We start from the raw sequence: 27,370 nt of genomic DNA, 5'->3' as shown, positions 1-27,370 counted from the left end.
TCTTTTAATCTATCCAAAATACTAATAATTATACTCTCTTTATTGCATTTGATCAAACAGTTTATTGGATTGTAAAAGCGTCTCATCAAAAAATATATTTTCTTCTTTTAACGGTACACAACTGAGCTGTAAAAGCTGCCGTGCTTGTAGTCCATTAGGAAAAAAAAGAAAAAAAACAATAATCATATTTTAACAACATTATTTGTTATTTTTATGGGAGGCTTTATGTACATTTTGAATGCAGGATGCTGCACTTTCATTAGCTCAAGCATTTTAACACATCTCTGAGTTTGGAAATGGCTCCCCACTGTATAAAAAAATTAGGTAGAAGTGAATGTGCCCTGAGTTGACCACATGAAGTCAGTCCCGTCAAGACGAAGACGCCAACTATGATGGAATGTCGAGTAGTCACCGGTGAGCGGGGGGCCTCTGAAGCGTTTCCCCTTGTATGCCATGTGACAAGCCCGCCCTCTTCTAAAGTAAGCCCCTCAAAATGTGCAAAAGACAAGTTTAGGGTGATGTCATTCATATGCAAAGCAGTGTGCGTGTTGCTGGAGTGGCTCATATGGCACGCTTTGAAGGACCATTACGTTACGTGACCATTATGTTTCATTTGGCTCTCAGCTGCAGAAAGATTGCAGAAAAAAAAGATTGCATATTAAATCATTTGGTGGTGGGAAGTACAAATACTTTGTTACTGTACTTGGTAGATTGTTGTGTGTTATATTCTCAAACATGCCCATTCATAATAGAATGTGATTATAAAGGTGCATAGTGGTGATAAATAGAAGGCATTCAATAGAATAGCAGTGCTAGCTGCACTAAGCTAGCTTTAGCACTATGTGTAAACTGATGTTAGCCAAAGCTGCTATGTTGAACTTGTTAGCATGACATATTCTTTATAGTGTGTGAGAATAACACAAAGTGTTAACGCTTTGAAATTGTATTTTTACTGCCAATTAAAAGTGAAAGAGAGGTGGCAAACGTACCTGTCAAGTCGAAATGTTGCCCATTCGCCGTTGCTTCAGATCGTTGCTAGCATCCTAGATTGTTGCCAAACTACTTGTCAAGATTTGTGTTTTGATTATACAAAAATATTTGGGGTTATTTCTTCTGGTTTGTTTTCTTCTTCTGTCTTGTTCGTTCCCACCTGTGTTTGTCACCTTGGTCCTTTGTTTTAACCAATCAGCTGAGACGTGTAAGGGAACTCAAACAAACCAAAAAGCCCAAATTTGACATTTTACCTTTTATTTATTTTTTGCCACCATCTTGTAAAAGAAAAAAGAGGAAAAAGGAAATACAAGCTAGCATAAATCTGTGTAGTATTCAATGGGGTGTTTGTAGGTTGCTAGCACTGCTTAGTGATCACTGAGCGGATCAAGTGTTTGACCTTCACGTGACCTTTATGCACTTGCACTAATCTTGAGCAGAGAGCAAAAGTTCAAAAGCCTTCAATGAACTTAAACACGCATATTCATAAGCGAATACATTCAAACACACAGCGATTGAGTCTCCATTGAAGATGAACACGTGTTTGTTTTGTCCCCTGCGACCTTCAGGCCAGAGTTCATCCTGCCCGATAAAACAGCTCTTAACCTCTCAACATGGCCGCCGCCCTTGTTTGTCACCTCAAAGAAGAAGGGGGGGTCAAAGGGCAGAAGCGTGTTGAAATGACAAGACTGCCAGATGACCTTCGGCCTCATGTGGTCACACACTGACTTGCATGAGGGATCTTGTGTGCTTCATCCAGGCGACTTGAGCGTGGTCAATTTTCTGCGGCTTTCAGAATAAGATAATTATCGTGTGTGTGTGTGTGTTTCACCTCCTAATCTTCTTATTCCTTGCACCTCAGCACCTCACCTTGTTTCCTTACTAGCTCAACTTCTCACTTGATCCTCCCCTCACCACCTTGCCACCTAGACCTCCCTTCTCATTCTCACCAGCTCACCTCCTGTTTAAACACACACACACTCACACGTACACACAAACCGCCACGCATCACCTCTGTACACAGCTCTTTGGTTGCCGTGGTAACAAGACATCTGCATGTATGTGTGTGTGTATCCCCATTAGCAACATTCATTCTCGTTTCATGTTATATTAAAAACACCAAGATGCACACACACACACATTGTTGTACTAAAACGGTTTGTGAAGTTATGCAGTGGCTGGCGGGGGGATGGAGGGAGCTTTAAATTGGGAGCCCCCCCCCCCCCCCTTTGCTCCTGTGTATGCACGTATTTGATCCCCTCAGGTTAGTTATTGTACAGCCTAATCCGTGTCACCCCGCCTTCCCCTTCATTCAGCAGCTCTGATTGGATTACAGATTAAGTGTGTGTTATCTGTGTTGGGTGGGGGGGGTGGCAGCTGTTTCTAATATTTTGACCATTTGTGTATTTCCTCTGACTTGAACTTCCTCATGAGACGTCATCATGCGAATAAACTCGTGTTAAACAATTTTTGTAGCATGGTTTTTTTTTGGCATCTGAAAGAGAAAGATGCAGAATACTGCCACCTGCTGGTCAGGAGTATCATCCACTGTCACGTGTGTCCGTGTTGGTGGTGTTTTCATTCTTCTCCTCCACCTTTCCAATCTTACCAGCTCACAGCATCACCTCCTTGCCTATCAGTCAGGCTCGACTTTAAATAATTATCTGACGGCTAAAGTGACATTTCAAGGCTCCGCTCCGCCCCCACTCCTCCAGGGACCAGCACCTCAGGTCAAAGTTGAAGTCCATCACTTGACCTCCATGCGGATCTCCATGGCCTCCTGCAGACCGGCACAATGAGCAATCACCGCCGACAAAGCTTGATGATTACACACCCGCGTTGAGTTTCTGGGACCTTATCCCACCCCCATCCGTCGTGACATTCCTGGATAATGTCGGGAGAACATATGGGCAACCAAAACAAACAAAAAAACGTCCGTATAATGCGAGAAATCTTTTTGGAGGCAAATGCTGAAAACATACGTGAAACGAGGACGCAAAGACATTCCCGGGCTTTGACGTTACAAACCGAAGACGCGTCGCAACTCTCTGGGATGAAGCCGGTCCAGACGTGGAAGGCCTCTAATAATGGGTGCCCCTCGCTTCATTAAAACACAGACAAGGGAGGTGTTAGAAGGTTGTGGGGGAGTCCTCCAGCCTGTCTGCTTGGGAGTGTGGGAGCGCTTGTTTTTTTTTTTGGGGGGTGGGGGGTATGGGAATTGACTTTGCTATTAAATGACTTGACTAAGGGGCGAGCCGCCGCCACAATTTGCTGTCTGGCTGACACAAAGGGCGAGTTCAGAGTTCAAATAAGTGCGCCGGGTCGGAGGTGCTTTGTCATGTTAATGCCGTCGCGAACAAGTCGTCATTTTGATGCATTCAAGTTTGGACTGATTGGGAAAAAATGCGCCTTCGAATTCCATCCGTGTCCTGTCGTACTTGAGGTTGCTAGGCTGGCAGGTGAATTGTTTCAGGGGGCGGGGCCTTGTGAGTGAGCTGGAGCCCTATTGGCTGATTAGCCTGCGTGGGCGTCTTGGTCAAGGGTCAAGCTTAATTTAAAGGAGTCAAAAATGTGCTTAACACAATGAATATTGGATTCGTGGAATATGAATTATGTCGCAACATTCTTATCCATTTCAGGGGGCGGCCATTTTGCCACTTGCTGTCCACTGAAAACGACGACAAAGTGCATCACATGACCAAACCGAGAAAACAGGTCGTGAATTAAATTTTACTCACAGGAGGAGAACCTTGAGGAGAAAAAGATGGAAGAGGCCTTGCAGAATAGGCCCTAGTGGTGGAGGCCTTGCAGAAAAAAAAAAAGGAGGAGGAGGAGGCCCGGGGCGTCTGCTGGGGATCTCCTAATGGGAGCAGACAAGCGGCTGACGGAGGGAAGATGCTTAATTGGCGGCGAGTCGTGGGAACGCGTAAACAAACGGCTGCCACCTCGGACCCTCGCGCTCATGAATAAAGTGCAAGCTGGCAGCTGCGGCATCTAAACAGCCGAGAAGAAGAAGGAGGAGAAGAAGAAGAAGGAGGAAGAACAAGAGGAGATTAGCCTCGTTTTAATCCTCCTGCAGGGGCGCAGCGCACACACACACATGTATGTGAACACAACGTGTGAACATACATGCACTTAATCCTCACGCTACAAATATCTATCTGCCCCCACACACTACACTATCAGCACTGATAAGACAGTCACGCTTTCCTGCATTTCTCACACTTGAAATGGGAATTACTCTTTCATTCAGGATCATTTCTCATGCGCCCGGGCATGATCAAAACAATATTTGTTTATCACAGACATTTACAGCGCAAGGCCTTCAACGTAACTGGAGCAACAATCAATGTACAGATAGAAAAAGAATATTACAAGCATGATTTAATTGTCATTTGAATGAAATCATTTGAATAAATACATATTAGGAGAGGGAAAATATTTTAAACGAAAGCCACTGGTTCCTGCCGCCTCCTTCAAACTTTCCCTCATGACTTCCCTTTGATTTCTTTGAAACGCGGCGTCTAATAATAGACACGTCCATCACTGGGGTTAATTGGTACGGTGCAAAGGCTTTTGGTCATTAGATCAGTCCCACCTGCTCTCAACACCCCCTACCGGGCAGACCCTCCCACATCTTTTCACAAGATGGCCGACACGCCTCTTACTTTATGAGATGTTGCTATATAGCTGACGAGCTAGCTAACGAATCTAATTTTCGCCATCACTTTGAATGCTAGTCAGCTAACGTTCGCCCACTACCAAGCTAATAGTCATCAACAAATGAAATCACGTCATACTCTGTGAATACTGCCGTAAATCGATATCGTTTTTTAATATATATATTTGAATGCTATTCAGCTAACATTAGCCCACTTATACTACCAAGCTAATAGTCGTCAACTCACGGAACCGCTTTATGTTCTGTTCGATCGTGTTTATTTTAGCCAGCTACATGTAGCTAGCATGTAAAGTGGGAGCATTCTGAAATGATAACTTCCTGTTTCTAACCAGCTTATGCTTAGCTAATGTAACCAACAATGTAGCCCACTCATGCTATCGTGCTAATACAGGCCAACTCATGTAAATGGGATCTGTGTGTGTATGTGGGGTGAAAGGAAAAGGGAAAGGGAAGTGTAATGTGTCCATTTTGTTCACAATGACACACACACACACACATACTCCTCTCTCGCTAAATGGACTGGCACATCTCCCGTGATGCCCCTTTTGCCAGCTTCCTGCCTCTGTGTGCCATCCCGGGAAGCACCCCCTACTCTTTCACCCCCATCCAGCGTTAACGGAGGCCATTGAAGGGCAAAGAAAGCCCCCTTTGTGGGCACCCGTTTGCTCACACACAGTTTCAGAAGCCAGCGCCAAGAGCGGAGATCCAAAGACGAGCTCGGCAAAGTGGCATGAACGGGGAACGGGTAGTTCTCGGCGAAGGGGGCATGAGGGGGACACCAAAGAAAAGAACAGATTAAGACAGAATAGAATTGTTACAAGACAAGTTTGGGCTTTTGAAATGCAAAACAGATCAATGTAAAAAAAAAAATTGTGACTAATCAGTGAAATGAACATTTGCCATGTTTTTGTCCTTTAAAACTATAAAATTGTATTAATTTAAAATAATATAATTTTAAAAGGTATCAGACTTCTTTTTGAATTGTTTTTGCAGGTTTCATAGACACAAAGTCGATATGCGGCCTGAGTGTGCAAACTTCCCTGGATTAAGCAAATTAGACAGTCAGTGTGAAGAGCGAGACGGACGAAAAAAGGAGCTGAAGGAAACGGGTGACAAACGCGAAAAAAAAAAGACAAAAAAGCGGACATGGCGCACTTTGGGCTGATTTATAGAGTTGAAATTGTTTGTGGCTGGGTCCAGCAGATGCGCTTTGAACGGGTAGGGGCTAAATCTGACCTAACGGTTTTTGTTGTCAGGGCGATGCCGCCCGGGCACTCAATGGCGTTCCGGGTGTTTTGTGTATGTGTTGCTTTTGTTACCATTCAAGTGAAAGAAACAAAACTACAAAACGTGTTTCCTGCTGTTGCGCTGCCAACATGCCCGCTTGGTTACTTTTGTTTCTGTGGAATTCTGCCACTCAGGTGCAAACGGAGCCAGAAGAAATTCAGTCGGCAACTCACATTCGCACACCTGGCGATTGACTTTTGCTCATACTAACTCACTGAATTAGAAAAATAAATAAATTCTGAATATTATGAAAGTTTTGCTTTGACCAATCAGAGGTTGGAAAAGCGATGATGTCATCAATCTGGGCTTTTGCTAATAATTTAGATAAGAAAGCTCAAAGGATTCTGAAAGTCTCGAGCAGATGAGATTGACGTGGCAACACTCTTGTAACCTTTGACCTCTTACGGTAAATTTGAAATATATTCCAAACGGACTCATGATACGAATCACCACCAAAGCAAATTTCAAATTTCCCCACAATTGTCAACGGTAACTCAAGATGGCCCCCTACAGGTGGGCTCCCATCCGTCCACCCTCCCCGCTGGGTGGCACACCGCCTCCCTTCTTTGTCCCCTCGCCAGCCTCCCGCCGCTAATGGCCGACCGCCACGGCCCGGAAACGCTCATATCCCTGCGCCGCCGTGGGAGAAAGAAAGTAGCGCCGTATTTGTCATCTGCTCGACACGCCTGATTGACTTTCACTCCGTGGCTTCCTAATTAATATTCGGGGGCCCGCCTCCTCCCGCCGCGCTGTAAGACAAAAGTGCTTTTTCTTTTTTTTGTGTGTGTGTGTGCGCGAGCACCTCCTCTTTTAATTACGCTCAAAAGGAAGCCTCGTCATGAGTGTGTACACAAACGTACAGTGTGTGCGCATGTGTGCGTGCGACTCGCTCGCTCTGTTCCACACACACACACAAGAAAGCGTGCTCATTTGTCGCCTCCATGCAAATTGGCGCCCGATGGAGATTTTGCTGGCGCCGTCCACAATGGACGGTTTGTACTGGGAACCCAATGGGAGAGGTTAGGAGGGGTTGTGGGGAGACGACCGCCACCAAATTCCCATCGTCACGTCACATTACTTTCCACCTTCCCCTCGCTCGCTTATTAATTTAGGCCAGATTAGTCGGCTGTTAATTAACCCCCCCCCTCCATCTTTGCCATCTTTGCCGCGCTTTTATCGGTAGCGAGTGAGGTAGTGTGCCCACCAAAAAAAAAAAAATTCCTTCTCATATATTGGGATCTTAACGATGACTTTGACCTGATGAATTAGGTCATAAATTGGAATGGGCATCAAAATTGCATATGAGGGGTCAGAGTGAGTGAATAAAATGACAAGAAGTTCTGGAATCGGATCAAATAGCACAAAAAGACAAAAGAACACAAAAAGCAACATCAACAAGGTTTAAACAAGGAGAAAAGGTCAACAACAAAACACTAGTCATTGCAGCAGGCCCAATGCTAACATGCTAGCTAGACTCGGCCCATGCTAGCTTCATTAGTAACTAAGTATAACAAGTATAAGTTTAAAACTCAGTATAGTAAGTCTATAATAATACATCAACCCATTTTCTGAACATAATTTTAAACAATTACACAGAATGGATGGATGGATGAAAATCTTCCCCAACTTTGCTAGCGTCAATAGCCTAGCGTGCCTCACTAGCCGCCCCCCCCCATCGAGGTCTCTCAATTAAGAAGACATGAAGCCCCTCCAGCAGGCTCCTCTCGGGCCCTCCAGCCCCGACCCGGCAGTCACCAATTCCCACAATGGCGGCCTCTCGTAGGGATGCGTGCGCTGGGAGTCAGGGTTCAATGGCGCTGGCTTGTGGAGGTTAGCGGAGGTGATGGCGTGAATGGATGCTTGATGGTGTTTCAGTGGGGGGGGGTCGAGAGGTGGGTCAGTTCCCTTTTGTTGCGGCGGTGTCCGGCGTGCCCCCCGTCACCCCTGGGGTCTTTCATAAGGAGTGTGTAATGGTGGCCTTTGTTGGTTTTTCCTGGTCTAATGGCTCCGCTGGGAGCCCTTGTTAGCGTCCGGGTTGGACGCCAGGGGACTTCGCAGGAACTCTGGGATTAAAGGCCGTACTAAATGTGATCTGACCCCCTCCCCGTGTCACAATGGTCATTCACACGTCACGTGGTCTTTTTCTCAGATCCGCTAATTGCCAAAGATTTGGTTGGTTCTCTCTGAAGGTTTTTAAATTTGGGCTTTACGTGGTCACGATATAATGACATAGAGAGCGGTCTTTAAATCAAACCAAAGCAACAAGGAAATTCAATTGGCTTATTCCAACTTCATCCAAACATTGCAGAACCAAAGTGTTGCTATTATTTTGAACTTTAAATCTCCTCTTAAAATCAACCGGCAAATGACACGTCATCAAGGCCTGACTCAAAAAATGAAAAATGTAATCCTATTGGACCTCAAACTATTTTCCTACTTCAAATAAATAATCAGCAGTTTGGTACGAGATAACTCGGTACAATCTCGGAATGCAAATTGGCGTTGATCGGTGGGAGGTCAGCTTTTCAGACAAATACAAGTGTGGTGAACATTTTGGGGGAGCATGAATGAGGTGTCGCTGCTTTTGTTGATTTGCCTTTCACACGGCTCGTCATTTTTCCACGCCGTGAAGCACTTTGGAGTGCTCGGGCACATTGGAAGCAATTTGCCTTCAGTCAAGTGGCTGAAAACCTCTCCAGCTGAACAACTTCCTGCGTTTAGTCAAGCGCCCCCCCGCTTGGCCTACCCCCCCCAAACCACCGCCACAGCCTCCAAACGATGTAGCCGGCGTCAATGGCAACCTCCCAGTGTGCTGACGAGCTGCCTTTGTTCTGGGAATAATCCGCAAGGGGGCCGGAAAAAAAGAGCAAATGGGATCGACCGATAAAGAAGTATTTGAATTGGGAAGTAAAGTATCGCTAAAGTATCCCAGGTAACCTAACCTAGCCTAATGTAACCTCGCCTTTGCACCATAACCAAAATACAATTTCTTGACATCACTAATTCAATGTAACATAACTAACATAAGAAAATAACAGAACAGAATTTATGGCAAAGTCATATGATGTAACGTAATGTTTGATTGACATTGAATACCTGCTCTTGGAGCTCCTTGGTCTCAATATGTGATTCTTTAAGTAGTCCCTGGATCAAATCACAGATAACTCCCAGCATATGTTTATATGAAAACCACTTTTATCAGAGCATGCGGATTAAAAAAAAAAATGAAACCCCCAATGGGTTTATTTACATGCAATCAAAAAAAAAAAGGCCACAGATTGGATATATCCTCTCAATATGAGCCGGCAGCTCCCATGCAGGAGGTCCCCGGGGCTCCCATTAAGCTTTTATTAGCACCTACAGCGCTGATTCAAAGGACAGTGGCCATCTTGTTTGTGAAGGGCTGCACGCAGAGAGCTGACACCTGACGTCCCATTCAAGGAACGTGGGAAATAATCACGCCGTCATCATCATCAGGAGTCACAGGTGCTGGCTGGGGTTTTGTGTTGACATGCCTTTTTTTATTTTTTTTATTTGATTGCATTTACACATTTCATTTGAAAATAGGGTTTTAAAAGGGGGGTAAGGTTTCATATTAGGGGGTTTCAAGGCCTTTGTCCTTCCTTCCATTTATTTTAACAATTAAAACCATCTGACATTTTTATTTGTACACAGTCAAGAGTTCTATTTTTACTCACGATGGCTTTTGGAGGCCGTGTGTCAATAATTATCACCATGGCTCTCATGCTCATTTCCGCCTGCATTTGAATGAGGCAGCGTGAAGCTGAATGGATGTTTGAGTGGGAGCCACCATTCAGGCAATATCTGACCACCTGACCACCTGTCCTCTATGTCCTCCGTGTCCTGGGAAAAGAATGCAGAGCTTGTTCACACTCATGCAGCCACTCTGGGGGCCAACCAGGGGCCGTCCTCGTATCAGTGCCGCCGCAGAATGTAGACCTACATATAACACTGTGATCGATATTGGGATGGCAACAAGGTTCCAAACACCTTATAAATATTTGTCTGAAAGAAATCATTTTTGGGATGCTGTTGATGATTATGACCATGCAAATCACATCACATCCATCCCCTCCCCCCCAGCGGCACTAATCATCCCTCGCAGGACGGCGTATATATCTATAACGAGGACGCGCGCTTTCTCGGGCTTGTTTGATCCCCCCCTCCCCAAAATGAAAGTGTGTTAATTAAGCGGCGAGAGACAAAGCCCATCTGGAACACTTGCATTAACCCCTTCCGCACTCATTAAGTCTTTAAGACCGAAAGGATTAATGGTGGCAAAAACTTGATTGCATTGCCTTCCTTCTTAACTACATGTAACATACACATGCATAGATTTTTTTAAAAATATTTTCTATTGGGGTCAGAGTTTTGGTGTAGTACCATATGGTGCCATAAAATGTCAAGCAGCACTGAGCTTATTTAGTGTAATCAGAAAGTTGAAAAAGATGCAATATAGGATTTAGTAATAGTCAGGAGTTGTTATCACACATTAAAAAGGTTTATTTGGACCAAAATGATACAATAATGTGTCTTTTAAAAAAACATGCTAGGAAGGAAATGGGAATATTCAGAGACTAAAAAACTTAAGGGTCAATCAAAAATGACAGGAAAATAATATCAAAGAAAACCCCCAACCCAAGGAATAATACAAAAATTTTAAAGCTGCTCTTTGGTGTGGAAATTCAACAGTAAGCATTTATATTGTGGCCGACAGTGGAGATTGACTGGCATCGTCTCTTAAAGAGGCTCACTTCCCACGCAGGCCTGCAGCACAGCGCCATCTAGCGGTGAAATCCGGATGCTGTTTTTCTTCGAAAATGTCCCAAAGGACTGGCAGTATGACCTTTGTGTGTGTGTGCGTGCGTGTGTGTGCGTGTGTTTAGCTGTTGAGTTTCTCGGTCTCTGCAGAATGGACGACAGTGGTCAGTTGGGCTTCGTGACCCTCCTCGTCACCAGGAACCTGAAACAGACCACACAAAATTTAAAAAAAAAAAGGAAAAAGAAACATTTGTAATTACAATGTATGAAACACACTGAAAAAAAGGTAAACACGTTACATTTAGAAATATCACCGCATGCAAACTTTAAAAATGCAAAAATATTTTAAGCAAGTACTGTAACCATAAAATTCAATTAGGGCAACACAGTGGCTCCTAATGTGTCAATTACGCAACACGTTCTAAAGCTGATATGACGTCATTTCATTTTCCGGTAAATGCCTTTAATCCATTTACTGTGATGCAGCACCGCCACCTACCGGTCTTATTTGTTATCGTCTTAAATATATTTTTACCTCACTAGTAAAAAACATTTGAGCGCACTAGTGACTGTATAAAATGTTTTCTTATCTTTGTAAATATTTTTCAGAACTTTTATTTCATGTCCACTCACCTCCCAATAGATGCTGTCTTCGTAGCAAAGGGTGTCAGGAGGTGCACCGAAAACGGGCAACTTCATGATGAATCCTGACAAGCCAAGATGGTATTATATTATTATACTTGACATGTCAAGTAAGTGAACTGTAATGTGAGCCTACCGACGATGAGCCCCCCCAACAGGGCCATGCCCAGGGTGACCGCCAAGGAGATGGCCTGCCGGACGCCCTGGAAAGACGCTTCCACGTCGCCACTCGCCACATCGGGAAATACATCAGCCATGCTGCCAGAAGCCATCACGTGACCACCCAAACAGCGTCCCCGCCGCAAGATTGTGAGAAATGCCGTTTGAATTTACCCTCCTCCATAAGTGTCTGAGGAGGCCACGGCGGCGGTGACGGCTCCCACGATGGCACCTAGAATTCCGGGCATGCCGTGGAGATTGTGAACGCCGCACGTGTCCTGGATCTTCAGCTTCTCCTCCAAGATGGGCTGAAAACATGACACGCACACCTCAGTTCAGGTATGACTGATGGGCACATTAGCACCATCTAGTGGACAGACTGTTTACTTACAGAGAGGAACTTGAATCCCAGCACAGAGATGATTCCAGCCAGGAATCCGACGATCATGGAGCCAAACGGCGTGAGCATCATCTCCCCCGCCGTGCCTGCAGCCACACCACCAGCCAGGGCTGCATTTTGGATGTGGACCTACAACAGAAGAAGGAAACCATAAATTCACCCTTTGTTGAAACCCTAACTGTGGTCCTCAGCTAGTTACAACATATTTCAGCTTTTCAGGTGGGGGGGAAAAAAAATCACAAGAATGATGCCCACATCAGATAAGCTCCGCCCACATCGCACCACCTGCTTTATCAGAGAAGATCAGTGAATGTCGATTCCTATCAGAGGCAGCACGGCGCCCGGTGACTATCAGCTTTCGTCTCCACTGACAACTCGCCGAGCTTCTGACGCGTTTACTCACCATGTCCAGCTTTCCGTCGTGCGCCGTGAGGGCCGACATGCCGTACGTGGCCAAGGTGCACGCGGCCAAAGAGTAGTAGGTGTTCAAGGCGGTACGGTGCTGGTCGTCGCCGTGGGCCGTGACGGCCGAGTTGAAGCTGGGCCAGAACATCCACAGGTAGATGGTACCTGTGGTGCAATCACACAATGGCTGTGTCAGCTGCATGTACCGTAATTTTCGGACTATAAGTCGCGGGTTTTTTCATAGTTTGGGTGGGGGGGCGACTTATACTTAGGAGCGACTTATATACATATATATGGGTTTTTTTCACTTTTTTGGGCATTTTATGGCTGGTGCGACTTATACTCCGGTGCGACTTATAGTCCGAAAATTACGGTATTTGATCTGCTCTACTAATTAACGGTTCATTTTACCGATCATGGCGAAGAGGTCCGAGTGGTACACCGAGCTGTTCCGATGTTTGCTCTTGTCCAAGTTGGGTCGGTAAAGGACTCGAGCCACTACCAACCCAAAGTAGGCGCCGAAGGTGTGGATGGTCATGGAGCCTCCCGCGTCCTTAGCCTGGTTAGAAGATAGTTTGTCTTCATGGAGCAGTTCTAATCAGGCTTGGGTTGAGGCCCAAATGTGGATAATAGTGAAAAAACTCACCCCCAGAAGTGAGAGCAGGATGAACTCATTCACCGCAAATAGGATGACCTCAAATAGCGCCATCACCAGGAGCTGGATAGGACTGGTTTTACCCAGAACCGCTCCGAAGGAGATCAACACGGAGCCCGTGCAGAAATCAGCGTTGATCATGCTGGAAAGAATGGCAGGAAAAATTTTTGGGAAGTAGCGTTGGGAGTTTTTGTCAATAAAAAAAAAAACTGCTTACCTCTCAACTCCGATGTGAATCTTTCCGCCGTGCATGCCGTGAAAGAATCCTTGCATAAGCGTGGCCCACTGTAGCGCAAAGGCGGCTATCAGGAAGTTGAAGCCCACACTGCTGAAGCCGTAGCGCTGCAGGAATGTCATCAGGAAACCAAAACCGATGAAGATCATCACGTGAACGTCCTGGAAGCCTGTAGAGACACATTGGATGTGACTTGATAGCAGCTGGCGTTCCACAAGGCTCACTTCTTTGCCTGCTAACGTTTTACTTTGCAAATTTTTTTTCCCCAATGATGACTGGATATAAAATGATTTAGAATCTCTAATTTGAACTCTTACTGAAGTTATAATTAACTATACTGTGACACTAAATGTTCCAGCAAAGCAATAATAAACGGTCCAGTGGCCACCATCGCCATGGCAACAGTTCATTGGCACAATTAATCACACTTGTGAGTGGTGCCAGCATCCCCCCTCTTGGCACCAAAACAAAATGCATGCATAAACAACACCTAACCAAATTCAATTGTAAAGTTTATATCCCACAAGAACAAAATCGAGCCACATGCTGCTTCACCAAATCGAACATTATGTGTTTAGGAAGCGACGGTTGACCTGTTGACCTCTCTGAATTTGCGAACGCAAAAATTAAAACACGCTGAATCGTGAAGATCCCTTTCATTTCGCGTGACGGCCAGGGCGTCGTCTTATCTCCGGTGATGCAATCACGCTAAACATGTGACCATCTGACAACTAGTAAAATCTAAGAAACCAGGAAGGCGCCGGTGTGTCAACACTTGATCTTATCTGTGAGGACAGGAGCCTTTAGAAAGTCCTAGATTACATATTACGAGTCATAACATTATAAACGACATTCTGAAAAAGAAGCACAGATTAAAAGAAGCACGACAGAAGAAAAAAAAATGTGCTCGAGAGATACGGGATGGAAATGCTGAAGGAGAAATGTTTTTAAAAAAAAAGACAGATTAAAAAAGGCTTATTCCACCCCCAAAATATAGATTTTTTTTTTTTTTTGCCTTGCCAATTTTAATTAGAAAAATTGTACTTTAGAAAATTGCTTCTGGTGTACCCACTTTGGCCACTAGGGGCGTAGTCATACCGTTTTTTTCCATCGTTAACAAGATACTTTGGATATTTTTCTAAACTCTTAACACAGACTCACACCTACAAAACACAATTGGCTAAATGGATACTTTATTTCCTCCAAAACACATTTTGTTAAATATATATTAACCAATTTTCAAATTAGAACACATCTTTCTCTGCACACATTACCAAAAGAGTAGAAATCGGACTCAAAATGAAATTATTCTGTCAGAGAATAACACTTGTTTTCACTTTACGTGCCGTCCTTGAAAGGTTTCAAAATACTGGCTATTGTTGACATGACACAAACCGCATAGACTTTTGTGTTTTTGTTTTACACGCAAATCCATAGCCCACTATTGACATGCTTTGTCTTTACACAATTCTTTTTTTTTTCAGAACGTTTGTTCAGTTTGCGTAGAGGTCACCTGTATCACATCAATGTTGAGAGGTCAAAGGTTGAGCAGCTTGAGTTAGCTCATTAGCACAACGCAGATGAAGACTGCGATAAGACCAAAATGTTTGTCTCTCGACATTCTCATCATTCCCCCCTGCAGGAAAGTCAGATAAGCAACAAGTACTCACTCGTCACTTTGACGGACATGTTTGAGTGTGTCACATGATGCAAAAGGCCGCACCCCTTGAAAGGACTACATTTGACCTGTTCAATGAATCATGCTGTCAATCATCTTGTTATGCTTTTAATTGGTTATTAAGTTGATTATTTGGACTCTTGTTTTGTGGCAACGCATTGTCCTAGTGGTTATCAAATCTGCCTCACACACATTGAGATTCAGGTTGGAATCTCTCTTGCATTTTGTATGCTTCGAAAAAAATGTGAATGTAAATAAATTGTCTTCTCAATGTGTGTTTTACATTAAAGGCTGCAAATGTGGGTCAACTTTAGCGTTCAAATAAAAAAAGAAGACAACAATGGATCATCTTGTTTAAATTAAAAGAGGGAAGAAAAAAGGCTTCGATGAGTCGATGGAATGAAGTCCATTCGATTCCAATTAGAGGCATTAAAAGTAGGTCGGAAATCAAAAGTCCTTGGGATTTTTGAAATACTTTTGGACCAAACAAGAAAGGTGACTCACTTGGATAGCGGTAATAGAAGTCGTTTTCGTAGTCTGAGCGGTTGTGGCTGTGCCATTCCTTGGCGTCCACATCGTGGTCGTATTGGACCAGCACGCCGAAGAGGATGATGAGGATGATCTGCAGGATGAAGCAGACGATGGGCAGCTTCAGACGCATGTTGGTGGACACGTCCGTCATTGTTGCTGCGTCCTTCCTGGATTACTGGAGAAATGTGGACCTGCTGGTGTCGGTGCAGCCAGAACTGCCAAAATCCTGAGTGTGTGTGTGTATGTGTGTGTGTGAGAGCGAAAAGAAATAGATGAGTGAGCTTTTCTTTCATGTGAGTTTTAAAGTGTACACACCTCCTCTAGTAAAAAGGCGGGGTCACCTTTAGCCCCGCCTCTGAGTAGCTTGCAGGTAAAGTTCAACTTTGAAGCTTCTTATGGGGAAGCATTAAATTACTTTTATCTCTAGTTACATAAGAACTTCTTCATGTTTATTGGTTGGGTCGGAATCTGTCTGATTGAGGTGGTCTTGAATTAGATTTATATTTTCAAAAAACGTTTAAAAGTATTTTTATTTGATTGAGCAGTCAATCCCTGCATACTCAAAGTTCAGCACCAGTTCAGTTTTTAAGAAAAATTTTTTTTTTTTTTGGTGGGGGTCCTTCAAATTGATGCATGTCCTCAAAAAGGTCTTAAATTTGATATATAAGAAAAAGTACAAAAGTGCAAACTACGTGTGCCGTTTTTTTTTTTTTTTTACCAAACAGCAGCAGTTCGATAAGAGATGTCAGTCAAACCAATATCAGCCTCCTCATCTCCCCCCAAGGGCTAAGGCAAGAATGTTGTTATGATTTGGAGGAATGTCAACTATTACCTGGAAAGAGAAAGACAGGGAGCATATCACACACACCTGAGGGACACCTTCACCGTTTCAGCCAATCAGAGGTCTTGAAAATAAAAAAAATCATCTTAAATTTGGTGGTGGTTGTTTTAGAAAAGTATTTAAAGTACAACAAAAAATGGCTTCAAATGGATCCAAGAGCCTTCAAAAATGATCTTAAAACATTGTCATAAGATATGTATTTCAATTGTTTTTTTAGATTACCACTTGGAAATATTTTTAAAATAATACATTACAAAAAAAGTGGCTTTAAAATGTCTCTTCAAGGCCTACGTTTAATTTTAGAGACCACGAAAATATCTTGAGAATTCAAAATATGTCTTTATCAAAAATGATTGAAGCCGCCTCCCCCCATGACCCGGTTCAGCCAATCGGAGGCTGCAGAAAAAAATCATAATGACAAAAGACACACTCCTTTAACTACTGTACAGCATTTTTTTTTTTTAATCAACAACGCTAATCTGTCTCGTGACAACTTTGGCATTTTGCGAATAAACTGTTCGCTAGGTGACACCTCGAGTTAGTCTTGTGATGACACACGTGCACAAACACGCACACACATGATGCATACCCGCCCCACATGACTGATCATACCTGCAGATAACTCAAAGTATTTGCCCTTACTACTTTTGTAACAATTGTTATTTAATTGCTTACATTCTGTTGAATGAGTTTCTTAACTACCTATTAATTCATGTTAACTCATACACGGTGCGTATTTTATGTCGTTCTTGTAACAGTGTTTCCGACGCTAGTTTAGCGCAAATGCTAATCAGTTCATCAGTACTAGGGTGGCCGTCTGCAGGGCCTCGGTACTGACAAGACAATCTCTTCATCTGAGGTATCAATGGCACCAAAAAAAGAAAAAAGATAAATACAGGTCCGGGCATGTTTCTGTTAAATAACACGAGAACAACAGAAGACTTTAATGGAACATTAGACAAAACAGTAAGTTCAATGTGAATGAAGTTTAGTAACTTCTGGTATGTTTGCGTTCATGCATTTGTCAAGTATGTCAAGACAAGCAGAGGAGCTGCATGTTGCTGCAGGAAAATGTGTGACAGTGAGCACCCTCAAGCTTTCAGCCAAATGTTTCTACCGCTCTCCCAAGAAAAGAACGTTTGACTTATTGGCCGTCATACGCCGTCGACATGCTTCATGACCTCCATGCTCGTCACGCCTTTCATCATTGGCGTCACGCATGGCTTGAGCGAGCCATCCGGCAGGACGGGACCGGGAGTCGCCCTATCGGTCTGGCTCATCTGGCCCGAGTGGGCCCCCCCCGAGCGACGGCCTGTCACAGCAGCGCCGCGGCGGCCTCTTGTTGAACTCAACGTCTTTGAGGTTGTGTTTCTCAAGCCGTCTTGAACGACTGTACCCGACTCACAAAAGATTTACGGTGGCGGACGTTCGGATTCAATTTCAGGAATTCATTTCAAAGGCAGTTAATTTGGAAGGCGCTGTAACCTTTACAGAGGAAATTCATTTGACCTTATCGAAAGATTATAGTGAGAGAGTGAGAGAGAGAGAGAGACAGTGAGACAGATAGCAAGATAGCTTGCTAACTAGCTAGCATGCTAGCAAGCTAGCAACCTAGCTAGCTAAGTAGATAGAGAGAGAGAGAGAGAGAGAGAGAGAGAAAGAGCAATAGACAGATAGCAAGATAGCTTGCTAGCTGGATAGATAGCTTGCTAGCTGGATAGATAGATAGATAGATAGATAGATAGATAGATAGATAGATAGATAGATAGATAGATAGATAGATAGATAGATGGATAGATGGATGGATGGATGGATGGATGGATGGATGGATGGATGGATGGATGGATGGATGGATGGATGGATGGATGGATAGATAGATAGATAGATAGATAGATAGATAGATAGATAGATAGATAGATAGATAGATAGATAGATAGATAGATAGATAGAGTGCAGCAGGATGTTTTGGGGTGAATACTAATTGGAGGCCAATAAAGAGGTTCATTGATAATGAGAACAATGGTTAGGCTATACAAAAAAGACTCCTATTATTTCCTCTTGTGTCCACCTCAGAGTGTGTGTGTGTGTGTGTTGTGTACACACAATGAAAGTATCACAATGCGGTCGTTGTGTCACTGAGCCAACACAGCTTCCTCTCACCGAGCGGCCATAAAGACGCAGCGTGAATGGCAGCGTCAGTGCTGGCTGCAAGTTATCACGCTCTAATGTTTATTCATTCAGCCAGATTGATCTAAAGTCGGGTTTTGAATCATTGACAAGGAATTCTGGTGTTAAAGGTGCTGTCCAGTGTCCAAAGGTTTTCTGTGGTCTCATGGTTTCTGCTTGGACTGGCACAACACAAGCGAAGAACCGCAAAGGTCCCGCCCTGGTGGTCATTAACATCTGGAGGATGACAATGGTGCTCGCTTGACCAGCGTGAGGGGGGAGAGAGAGCGAGAGAAAGGGCAAGACCGAAGTGACGTGCTTGAGGACAGCTGAACATTCACCACTTGAATAAACAAGCAAGCACGGGAAGACTTTTGGAGATTTAAAGGATTTCTCAGCCAAAATGGACGAAACGTCAACAAATGGGACCACTTAATGGAGAGTCAGAGATCTTCACCATGTGAGATATCGCCATGATCTCTCCTTGTAAACTTCTTAAGACCAATTGTTTGTGACTTGAAGGCGCTCCGTGTGGATTTTCCATCATCATGAGTTCCTCCCTGGTTCTTCTGGTGAGCTGCCTGACCACCAGCGTGGCTCTGCTTTCAGGTAAACACTGTCATGGCGCCACTTGAAGAACACCACTTGGAATCTGACGCTCACAGTTGTTGAGTCTCCTTTTAATTTTCTTTAACTAGCCAATAACATCGCCACCCAAACGGGATCTCCGTCCAAGCTGAAGTACCTCCTGGATCCGCCCGTTTACGCCGAGGTGGTCGGGCGTCGCGGCGAGAACGTCACCTTGCCGTGCATCCTGAAGATCAAGCCCGACCACTACAAGATCAAGTGGACCAAGCTGGAGCCGGGACACGTGGGCCCGGAGAACATTGTGATGATTTCCAACGCTCACGCTTTCAAGCGGCACGGTCAACTCGGCCCGCGGGCGTGGTTGCGGCGGGCCCACAACATGGACGCCTCCCTACGATTGGGCCAACTGCAACTGCGAGACGGCGGAAGGTACCGATGCGAGCTCATCAACGACATCGAGGATGAGAGCGTGGAGGTCACGCTCAGGATTGAAGGTAACCCAACGTGACCTCATCAAGGTTTGGACTGTTCCATTGTTGAGGGCTTTTTTTTTTTTTTGTCGTCAGGTGTGGTTTTTCCGTATCAGAGTGAAAAAGGCCGCTATAAATGGACTTTCCAAGAGGCTGAAGCGGCGTGCGAGGAGCAGGATGGAACGCTGGCCTCCTACGAGCAACTTTACAGAGGTACAATTTATGGCCGATGGTGTTGCGCAACATTGTTTGCATTCGATTGGATTTGGGTTGGTGCAATTTGTGTTGTGTCGCAGCCTGGACGGAAGGTCTGGACTGGTGCAAAGCGGGCTGGCTTCGGGATGGAAGCGTCCGCTACCCCATCATCAGCCCGCGCCCCGCCTGCGGGGCACGAACGCAACCGGGTATTCGCAGCTACTCGCCCAAAGATAAGAACAGAGACCACTTTGATGCATTCTGCTTTACCTCTTTGACTGCAGGTAAGTTTGGGAGAAAAAAATTCTAAAATGTTTTTAGAAAAAAAAAGATTCTTCAGAAAATTTCTATTTTTTGAAAAAAGAAATTCTCATTAAAATACTTTTTCTTGGAAAATGCATTTAAAATGAAACTTTTGCTGCTAAAAAGCTTTTTAAAATCAGAAAATTAAGATAAAATAAAAAAATTCTTTAAATAACTACCGTAATTTTCGGACTATAAGTCGCGGTTTTTTTTCATAGTTTGGGTGGGGGGGCGACTTATACTCAGGAGCGATTTATATACATATATATGTTTTTTTTTTTCACTTTTTTGGGCATTTTATGGCTGGTGCGACTTATACTCCGGTGCGACTTATAGTCCGAAAATTACGGTAACTGGAATAGCACTTTCATAACGTCTTTTTCCCAATTTATGCCATCACAGGTTCCGTCTTCTATATTGCGGGCGCATTTTCCCTGGAGGAGGCCGGGCAGGCATGCGGACGTCGGGCGGCCGAGCTGGCGCTGGTCGGCCAGCTGTACGCGGCCTGGCACTTTCGAGGCTACGACCGATGCGACGGCGGCTGGCTGCGAGACGGCAGCGTGCGATTCCCCATCGGTACTCCCAGGACACGATGTGGGGGCGTCCCCGAACCCGGGGTACGCTCTTTTGGGTTCCCCAATAAGACGTCGCATCTCTACGGAGCTTATTGCTATCGGTAGTCGGACAGTTGACAGCGCCATTATTTCATTCGTCCGATCAAGCATTTATATTATCTACAATTTTTTTGCATTTATATAGACAATTTTTGTGCCTAATACTGGTTAATTCAAATTTAGCTGTACGTTAAAAAAATATATTGTAAATAGCAAAGCCTCCGCGCATTTAAATGATCAGGAGTGCTGTAATATTTAAGCTGCAGAATTGTTTCATTAAAATATATCAGTGCATTTTTATTCATTAAGCAATTGGTAAATAATTTGTTGTAAATAAAAATATTGCATTTTATTATGTATTATTTTAATGTATTTGTATATGAATGAGCTTGAAAATCTGCCCATAAAAAAAATCAAGCTAAAAGGTTTTGCTCTTCCTGTTATGGCTTTTTTTAATGTTATAAAATAGAAACACACTAAATATCGGAAATAATACGAAGTTAAGTCCAAGTGCCCCGCCATGTTTGCTTTAATAAAATACATCACTTTTCGAAATCAAAAATACAAACACCAAAGCGACGCTAAAATTGCTTGTTTGTGTGACTCGGCTGTATTATTTGGATGACAGCGTATTCTTGGGGGGGTGGAGCCTAAGGTTAGTTTCTGTGCTGAAGATGTTTAGAGAGTGATTTTCTGGAGCGGGGTGCTGCTTTGTGTGTGGACCTCTACGGTGACCTCCTCCACCGCATCAGGATGGGGGCGAGCAGTTGAATTGAGTCGGAGGTCTGCATGTGAAGACGGAACATCGTTATAATTGGGTGTGCAGAAAAACTAAATGTCGATTTTTGTCCCAGTAATCACGTCTTTCCATTGTTCTTGGTGATGGCAACATGTGACTTTTTTGAGCATCCTAGTAAAAATCCAAAATGTTGCTTACCTGGCATGCACAAGATCAAGGGCTCCTCCCAGCGGCCGCTGGGCAGGCAGCTGATGATGGGGTTCAGTTTCTGGACGTAGCCGGCGTGGCAGCGGTAGCGTACCTTGGCGAAGGTCTCGTAGTGCGTCCGCGTCTTACCAAACGGCGTGGCGTTGGGAACTGTCGGAGGCTTGCCACAGGATGCTGGCAGAGAACATATACAAGCAGTCAAGATATAAGATGCTGGATTTTTTTTTTTTTAATTTAATTATTCAATTAAATGGTTTATGTGATGTAGATGTAAGAAAAAATAAAAGTGAAATAAATACACATTTTTATTTTTTTAATTGAAAATAAACAGTGCTAATTACACATTTAATATTTACTTTTTTATTTATTTATTTATTTATTTATTCAGATCCTGGATTTAATTTTTTTTTAAATGTCCCATTAATTATTCAATTAAATGTGATGTAGATGTAAGAAAAAATAAAAGTAAAATAGATAAAAAGAAATTGAACATTTGAAATAAACCGTTATAATTACACATTTAATATTCCGTTTTTTATTCATTTATTTCATTAAATTTGTTTTTACCTGATTGTAAATAAGCTTTAAAAAAAAAAGTAGCTCAAAGTCAGGTGCAGAACTCACAGAGGCCTTTCTTGCAGGTGAAGGAAAGATGGTAGTTGCAAGGCACGTCGCTCCAGCGTCCTCCGTCGTGCCAAACCATGGCGGCGCAATCCTCGCCGGACAGGAAGTAACTGTCCGGCTGCCCTCTGTGCCAGTTGTCGTAAATCTGAAGCAGAAAAAATCCGCTTTACTTACCGGAGATCCTCAAAGACAAAAAAAACGTCCTCACCAGAAGGTTCCCGTCGGACCAGCGAAAATCTCCCTCGATGGTTTTGTCGTTCAGTCCGATCCACTGGTACTCTCGATATTTGTCTAACATAAAGGAAATAAAAAAAAAATTTCTAAGAATATGAGTGTATGACACTCCAAACTCCATGAAGAACATCAGATATAATCTGAGCTTCCTGGGGGTCCAGCCCAAACACCAAGCGCCCCCTTGTCACATTAAAGGCTCATGTTGTGTCTCCTCAACAACACTTCCAAAACAAAGTTGCGAACAGAAGATTTGTCAAACCGATATGCCGGAAGACCTTCGCCTTACCATTGATGTGCTGTTGCTCCTCAGGGGACATGATGGACATAAGATGTCCACCAATGGTCCGGCAGTGTTGTTCTGCTCCCTCCCAGCTCTGCCGTGCGGTCACATGACGATAGCAGAAGCTTTGGAACTTCTCCCAGCCGGCCTCACAAGCCTCCACATCTGGAGAGTGACAAATAATATGCTTGAGGAGGCGTGCAAATTCGAGTGAGGCTGTACTTCCTTACCTGACTGGCAGGAGGCGCCGTTGTACCCGGGCAGGCAGAGGCATTTGGGCGTCTCGCCGTCGACGCATGTGCCGCCATTCAAACATGGACTCTCCCCGCATAGGTCTGCGGAGAACAGCGTCATTTGTTTGTATCAAGGACAAACTCGTTGACTGCCATTGACGGCTATAGACGTCAAAAATCAATTTGAACTGGGATGGCAGTGATTTTTTTTTATTTTACCAAGGATGACTTCCTGTCTTTCAGCCATGACCGTGGGTTCTTCTCTGTCTACAATCGGGTCAGTTACGGTCTCCTTGGTTTGGTCTTCAAGGAGACACCCGGAACATCTTGGAGGGCCGGTCTCCTCTTGTCCTCCCTTTGGTTTGCTGCTGATGCTAGTGGCTTCTTTCCATGCAACAGGAAGTGGAGAGCTGGACAACATGTGGAATCCAGACTGATGTGTGGAGGAAGTAGATGTTGATGGAGGTGTTCCGGGAACAGTTGTGTGATCTGGTGAGTGCCTCAGGTTTGATCTCCATTCTGGTTTTACTTCTTTGGTGGAGGTTTCGGTTCTAGCGTTGTCTCCATCTTTCGGTGTGGTATTCTGGACTGCTTCTTGGTGTGCCGTACTGTCCGAGATGAAGGTAAGCAGCTCCGGAGCGGAGCTAGATTGGATCCCAGAGGATGAGGTCCTGGCGGAAGGGGTCGCAGTGACTGTCATGACCTCAGCTGGTAGGATCTTGGGTGACTCTGGCGTGATGGATGCCACAGCAGAAAGCTCCTCACCTGTCCAGAAAACCACAAAGGTTCAACTGGAGGCACGGATATTTTGCTCCATAAGTGCAAGATAATGACTTACTTGAATCCAAAGGTGGCTCTGAGGAGGTGACTGAGTTGGTCTCCGTAGCAACCAAGGGGTGGGTCTTTTCCTCTTCAGACTCTGCATGATCTTCAACTGTTTTGTTGTGGTCAAAAGTGGGTGAGACAGTGGAGCTTGGTTCTATGCTGTGAGATGACGTCAAATCCACGGTACTAGCACTAGTGGGAAAAGTGCTCTTGTGTTCCTCCGAGTGGCTGGTGATGTCATCGGGTCCAGATGTTGTCTTTGTAATGAAGATCTTCAAGTTGGCGTAAGATGCTGTGTGACTTTCAGGCTCAGGATCATCCGAAGTCCACAATTCGGTCTTTCGTGGGTTTTGCGTGACAGGGTGGACCGTTTGAACCTCACTACCGGTGTCTGTTTCTGCTGTGGAGAGAAGATGGCTGACGTCCTCTGACTCAGTGGTGAGAGTAGATAGCGGAGATGGAGCGAAGTCACCTGGAGAGAAGACATCAGAGGAACTTTATACGTACTAGCCAGTGACTGAAAAGACTTGACAAGCTTTTTTTTTTTGGAATACTTCTGAAGCAGTAGACGTCATGGTGGTTGTGAGCTTCGGGGAACTCCGTCATGTTTCCTGGCGCTTCCCCACAGCGCCCTCCAGAGGTCACCATGGTGTGATGCACCCTGCCGCCCTTCAGCCACCCTGAGCCGCAGTGGTTCAGTCCCTGGTGCTGGGCTGAGTACAGTTGAGCGAGGGTGGCTAGCTCCGCCCCTTCGCTCTGGCAGTACGCCTTGGCCTGCCCGAAGGTAAAACCGCGGGGAGCCGAGGCGTGGAACACCTCACCTGGTAGATATGGATTTGTAATGGCAACTTATTTCCATAGAAGATGAAATCGAATACCTCCAATGTGGCCCACGTAGCAGTAGACATCAAAAAGTTGTTGGGGCTCTAACGTTCCAAAGGTCCTCACTCCTGGAAGTCCTTCCATGACACCCAAGCAATCCTCTCTTGGCTTCTGAACCGCATATCTGACAAGAGGCACTGCTATCAAATGGGGGATTTTTTCAAATGGATTTCAAATCGGTCTTACGTAAATTTATTTAACACTGATTACACCGAATTTTTTTTTGCACAGATTTAAAATTCAAATTTTCATACTGATGGATTTATTTCGTCCTTACCTAACCGAGCGGTCCGAGAGCCAACCCGCTCGGCAGTGCTCGTAGCCGCTGTGGTAAGCCGCCACCAGCTGCTCCGGCTTGGCCATTTGGGCCCCGATCCCCGTACAAGCCTCGCGGGCCTGCTCAAAGGTGAAGGCGTGCGAGCTTCTCGACGGGTCCCCGCGATGGAACACCAAACCTGAGTGTACGTTGACTGGATTATTCCGAGTTCTGTTCTATTTGACCCTGTATTTTACCTTTGACTTGGACCCGTGTGGCATCGTGGTCTTGGTCGGGTCCCTGCTGCACATGACAGCGATACTCGCCGGCATCGCCGTACCTCAGCCCCTCCAGTTGAAGCGTCAGGTCAGCGGGGGAGACGGCGTAACGCGGCAGCGAGGCCCGGCCCCGGTAGGCCTCGCTCACCTGCACGCTGTCGCCACGAGCCACCAGGATCTCCGTCTCGTTATCGTGGCCTACCAGGCTCCACCTGACGCGAGGTAGAGAGAGAGCGGCGTGCCGGCCGTTGGTGGCCGGGGCGGGCGGTGGACGGGCCAGCGACACCAGACACGGTAATATCAGTGAGGCGCCCAGCTCGCCCGTAGCGTTTGGACCAGATGTGATGGTCACATGTAGGAGGTTTGTGTCATCTGCGAGGAAAAATGTTATTTCGATGATGTGGATTGATTCGTTTCCGGTTATGCGATTCTACCTGACGGGTTCTGGGCGGTGGAGGATCGTGGAAGAACCAGCAGAGCGATGGCGGTCAACATGACGAGGGGACGCACCTGTCTAAAGACAGAAAAAGGTTTTTCATATTACTCACTGTATTGTTTTTCTTAATTATTGCATTGTTTTGATGTCAGCCAGAATTTTATACGCTCCCTGACATTGGTGATATAATACACAAACAGCCACCACTAAAAATCCGAAATGTTCTTGTGCCCTTGGGTTGTGTGCAATGAATCCTAATTGGTCGTAAAAATTCTCAAGAGGCGCTAACCGTAAGAGTTGACTCGAGCCATTGACTGACAAAACGACATTTACTGCCCTGCGGTTCTTTTAACTTTGTTCCGTTTTCCCAGAAGTTACCCCCTCAGTTTATTCTCCTGCTCTGAAAGAAGCTCAGCGTGTTCTTTGTGCTTTTGTGCTCAGAGAGACATTCATTAGTGCTTGTTTTTTAAACCTTCACCACTGGATTGAAGTCTGTGAAAAGCACTGCTTGATTTTGGTTTTAAGGACATGCAGCTCCAGACCACTTGGTGGCAGCAGTGCACCTATCAAAAGGTCGAGCCAGCTAATAAAATGGACAAATCTAAAAATTCATCAAAATGTTACTTTTTAAAAAAATGTCGGTTTTCTGTTTTTTAATGTGCGAATGGTGGCGGAAGAAAGGTTGCATCCAGGCAACATGGTGGTGCACCCAAACATCACAGCAGGTTGAATAGTCCCTTTTTCAAAGAGAGAGAAAAGAAAAGCAAGAGGCCAATCACACTTTGCCAGGAACTGTCATGTGAGGAAAAAAACAAATAATATATATCACTTCAATTGTACAGTTAAGAATTACAACCTTTGTTTTGTCATCGGATTGTGTTGTAATTCAAGAGCCGTCTAGTAGATAGCAAACATCATTAGCATGTTAGGAAAAGGCGTTACCTTGGGTCATTTTCAATCAACTTCCAACAAGTTGTTCATTTGTTGAAAAGTAACAATTAAAGATGCAGAACATTTTTTGTTGAAAAAAAAAAAAAAATCCTCCAAGCCACTTCTAGAGGTGACACAATTCTCAATAAACCATTTTTTTTTTATTCTTATTTACTAAGTTACTATATATATTCATGTCATGTAAATACAACAAACTATGCCTACATTAATCTACATTATTTTTCAACCTATTTTATCACGGCCGATGTATTTTTATTTATTCTCAAGGAATATTCGAAAATCTGACATGTCAATTTAACCCTCAATATGACAGAAGGGATAAACCAATGACATCATTCCAGTACGTAGATACTATTGAAATTGAATTTCTATGTATTTTAATGTATCTTAGATGTCAAAATATTAATGTCATCACATAAAATATTAAATGGAGTGCATTACTTACTTCATCTTGCTCAGGCGCAGCTCCAGATCTAGAGTCAAAGAAATGGAGGAAGGGAGGTTGGTTATGTCCACCCAGACAGCTCCGGAGAGTGGAGATAAAGGAGAGAAATGGGGGGGGGGGGGGCATGAGTGGGTGTGGAGTACCCGAAAAACTCCTCACCCACAGCTTTACTTTCTGCCTGCTGGGAAATTGCTGCTTTACAGGAACACAGGGGGGGGACTAATCTGATTAAATACTTCAAAGTATACAAGTGGGGGGGGTAAAAAGTCGGGTCAAAAGTATTTGGCCACCGACAGGACAGTTCAACGTGTGGACAGAAATATTGGGACATGTGGAGAAAGCTAAAATGTGGTGTAT

General features: G+C 44.5%; 3 protein-coding genes across 3 annotated transcripts; 1 reads left to right on the top strand and 2 right to left on the bottom strand.

The window, feature by feature from the left end:
• Positions 1-10,459: 10,459 nt before the first annotated feature.
• On the bottom strand, positions 10,460-15,745 carry rhbg (Rh family B glycoprotein). The gene is made up of 10 exons (XM_037273110.1): positions 15,420-15,745; positions 13,220-13,406; positions 12,994-13,144; positions 12,759-12,906; positions 12,346-12,512; positions 11,934-12,071; positions 11,717-11,850; positions 11,520-11,641; positions 11,375-11,448; positions 10,460-10,943 (listed from the first exon to the last, which is right to left on the bottom strand). The coding sequence occupies exons 1-10, from the start codon at positions 15,595-15,597 to the stop codon at positions 10,863-10,865; spliced, it is 1,380 nt and encodes a 459-aa protein (XP_037129005.1). The 5' UTR covers positions 15,598-15,745; the 3' UTR covers positions 10,460-10,862.
• A 2,748-nt stretch (positions 15,746-18,493) lies between these two features.
• On the top strand, positions 18,494-20,967 carry hapln2 (hyaluronan and proteoglycan link protein 2). The gene is made up of 5 exons (XM_037273112.1): positions 18,494-19,062; positions 19,152-19,535; positions 19,608-19,724; positions 19,808-19,990; positions 20,412-20,967. Exons 1-5 carry the CDS (start codon positions 19,002-19,004, stop codon positions 20,687-20,689), a joined length of 1,023 nt encoding a protein of 340 aa, XP_037129007.1. The 5' UTR covers positions 18,494-19,001; the 3' UTR covers positions 20,690-20,967.
• A 161-nt stretch (positions 20,968-21,128) lies between these two features.
• On the bottom strand, positions 21,129-27,320 carry bcan (brevican). Its single transcript, XM_037273109.1, has 14 exons — positions 27,014-27,320; positions 25,616-25,695; positions 25,161-25,553; positions 24,925-25,102; positions 24,644-24,771; positions 24,320-24,586; positions 23,779-24,237; positions 23,160-23,705; positions 22,938-23,042; positions 22,714-22,872; positions 22,402-22,484; positions 22,194-22,338; positions 21,561-21,743; positions 21,129-21,408 (listed from the first exon to the last, which is right to left on the bottom strand). The coding sequence occupies exons 1-14, from the start codon at positions 27,016-27,018 to the stop codon at positions 21,302-21,304; spliced, it is 2,838 nt and encodes a 945-aa protein (XP_037129004.1). The 5' UTR covers positions 27,019-27,320; the 3' UTR covers positions 21,129-21,301.
• Positions 27,321-27,370: the final 50 nt, after the last annotated feature.

Source organism: Syngnathus acus, chromosome 16, assembly GCF_901709675.1.
Source record: "Syngnathus acus chromosome 16, fSynAcu1.2, whole genome shotgun sequence".
NCBI classification, from domain to species: domain Eukaryota; kingdom Metazoa; phylum Chordata; class Actinopteri; order Syngnathiformes; family Syngnathidae; genus Syngnathus; species Syngnathus acus.
The sequence above is the reverse complement of the archived record's forward strand: the minus strand, read 5'-3'. Positions and strand labels throughout refer to the sequence as shown.

Excerpts from the sequence above, each read along its gene's own strand:
- rhbg (XM_037273110.1), bottom strand. The coding sequence starts at position 15,597 with ATGACGGACGTGTCCACCAACATGCGTCTGAAGCTGCCCATCGTCTGC. Across the intron at positions 11,642-11,716 it reads TCAGACACTTATGGAGGAGG|CATGGCTGATGTATTTCCCG; the intron begins GTAAATTCAAAC and ends GGCTTCTGGCAG. Across the intron at positions 10,944-11,374 it reads AAGACAGCATCTATTGGGAG|GTTCCTGGTGACGAGGAGGG; the intron begins GTGAGTGGACAT and ends GGTCTGTTTCAG.
- hapln2 (XM_037273112.1), top strand. The coding sequence starts at position 19,002 with ATGAGTTCCTCCCTGGTTCTTCTGGTGAGCTGCCTGACCACCAGCGTG. Across the intron at positions 19,063-19,151 it reads CAGCGTGGCTCTGCTTTCAG|CCAATAACATCGCCACCCAA; the intron begins GTAAACACTGTC and ends TTCTTTAACTAG. Across the intron at positions 19,725-19,807 it reads CTACGAGCAACTTTACAGAG|CCTGGACGGAAGGTCTGGAC; the intron begins GTACAATTTATG and ends GTTGTGTCGCAG.
- bcan (XM_037273109.1), bottom strand. Across the intron at positions 22,873-22,937 it reads CGGCGCCTCCTGCCAGTCAG|ATGTGGAGGCTTGTGAGGCC; the intron begins GTAAGGAAGTAC and ends GTCACTCTCCAG. Across the intron at positions 21,409-21,560 it reads CTTGATCTTGTGCATGCCAG|ACCTCCGACTCAATTCAACT; the intron begins GTAAGCAACATT and ends CTTCACATGCAG.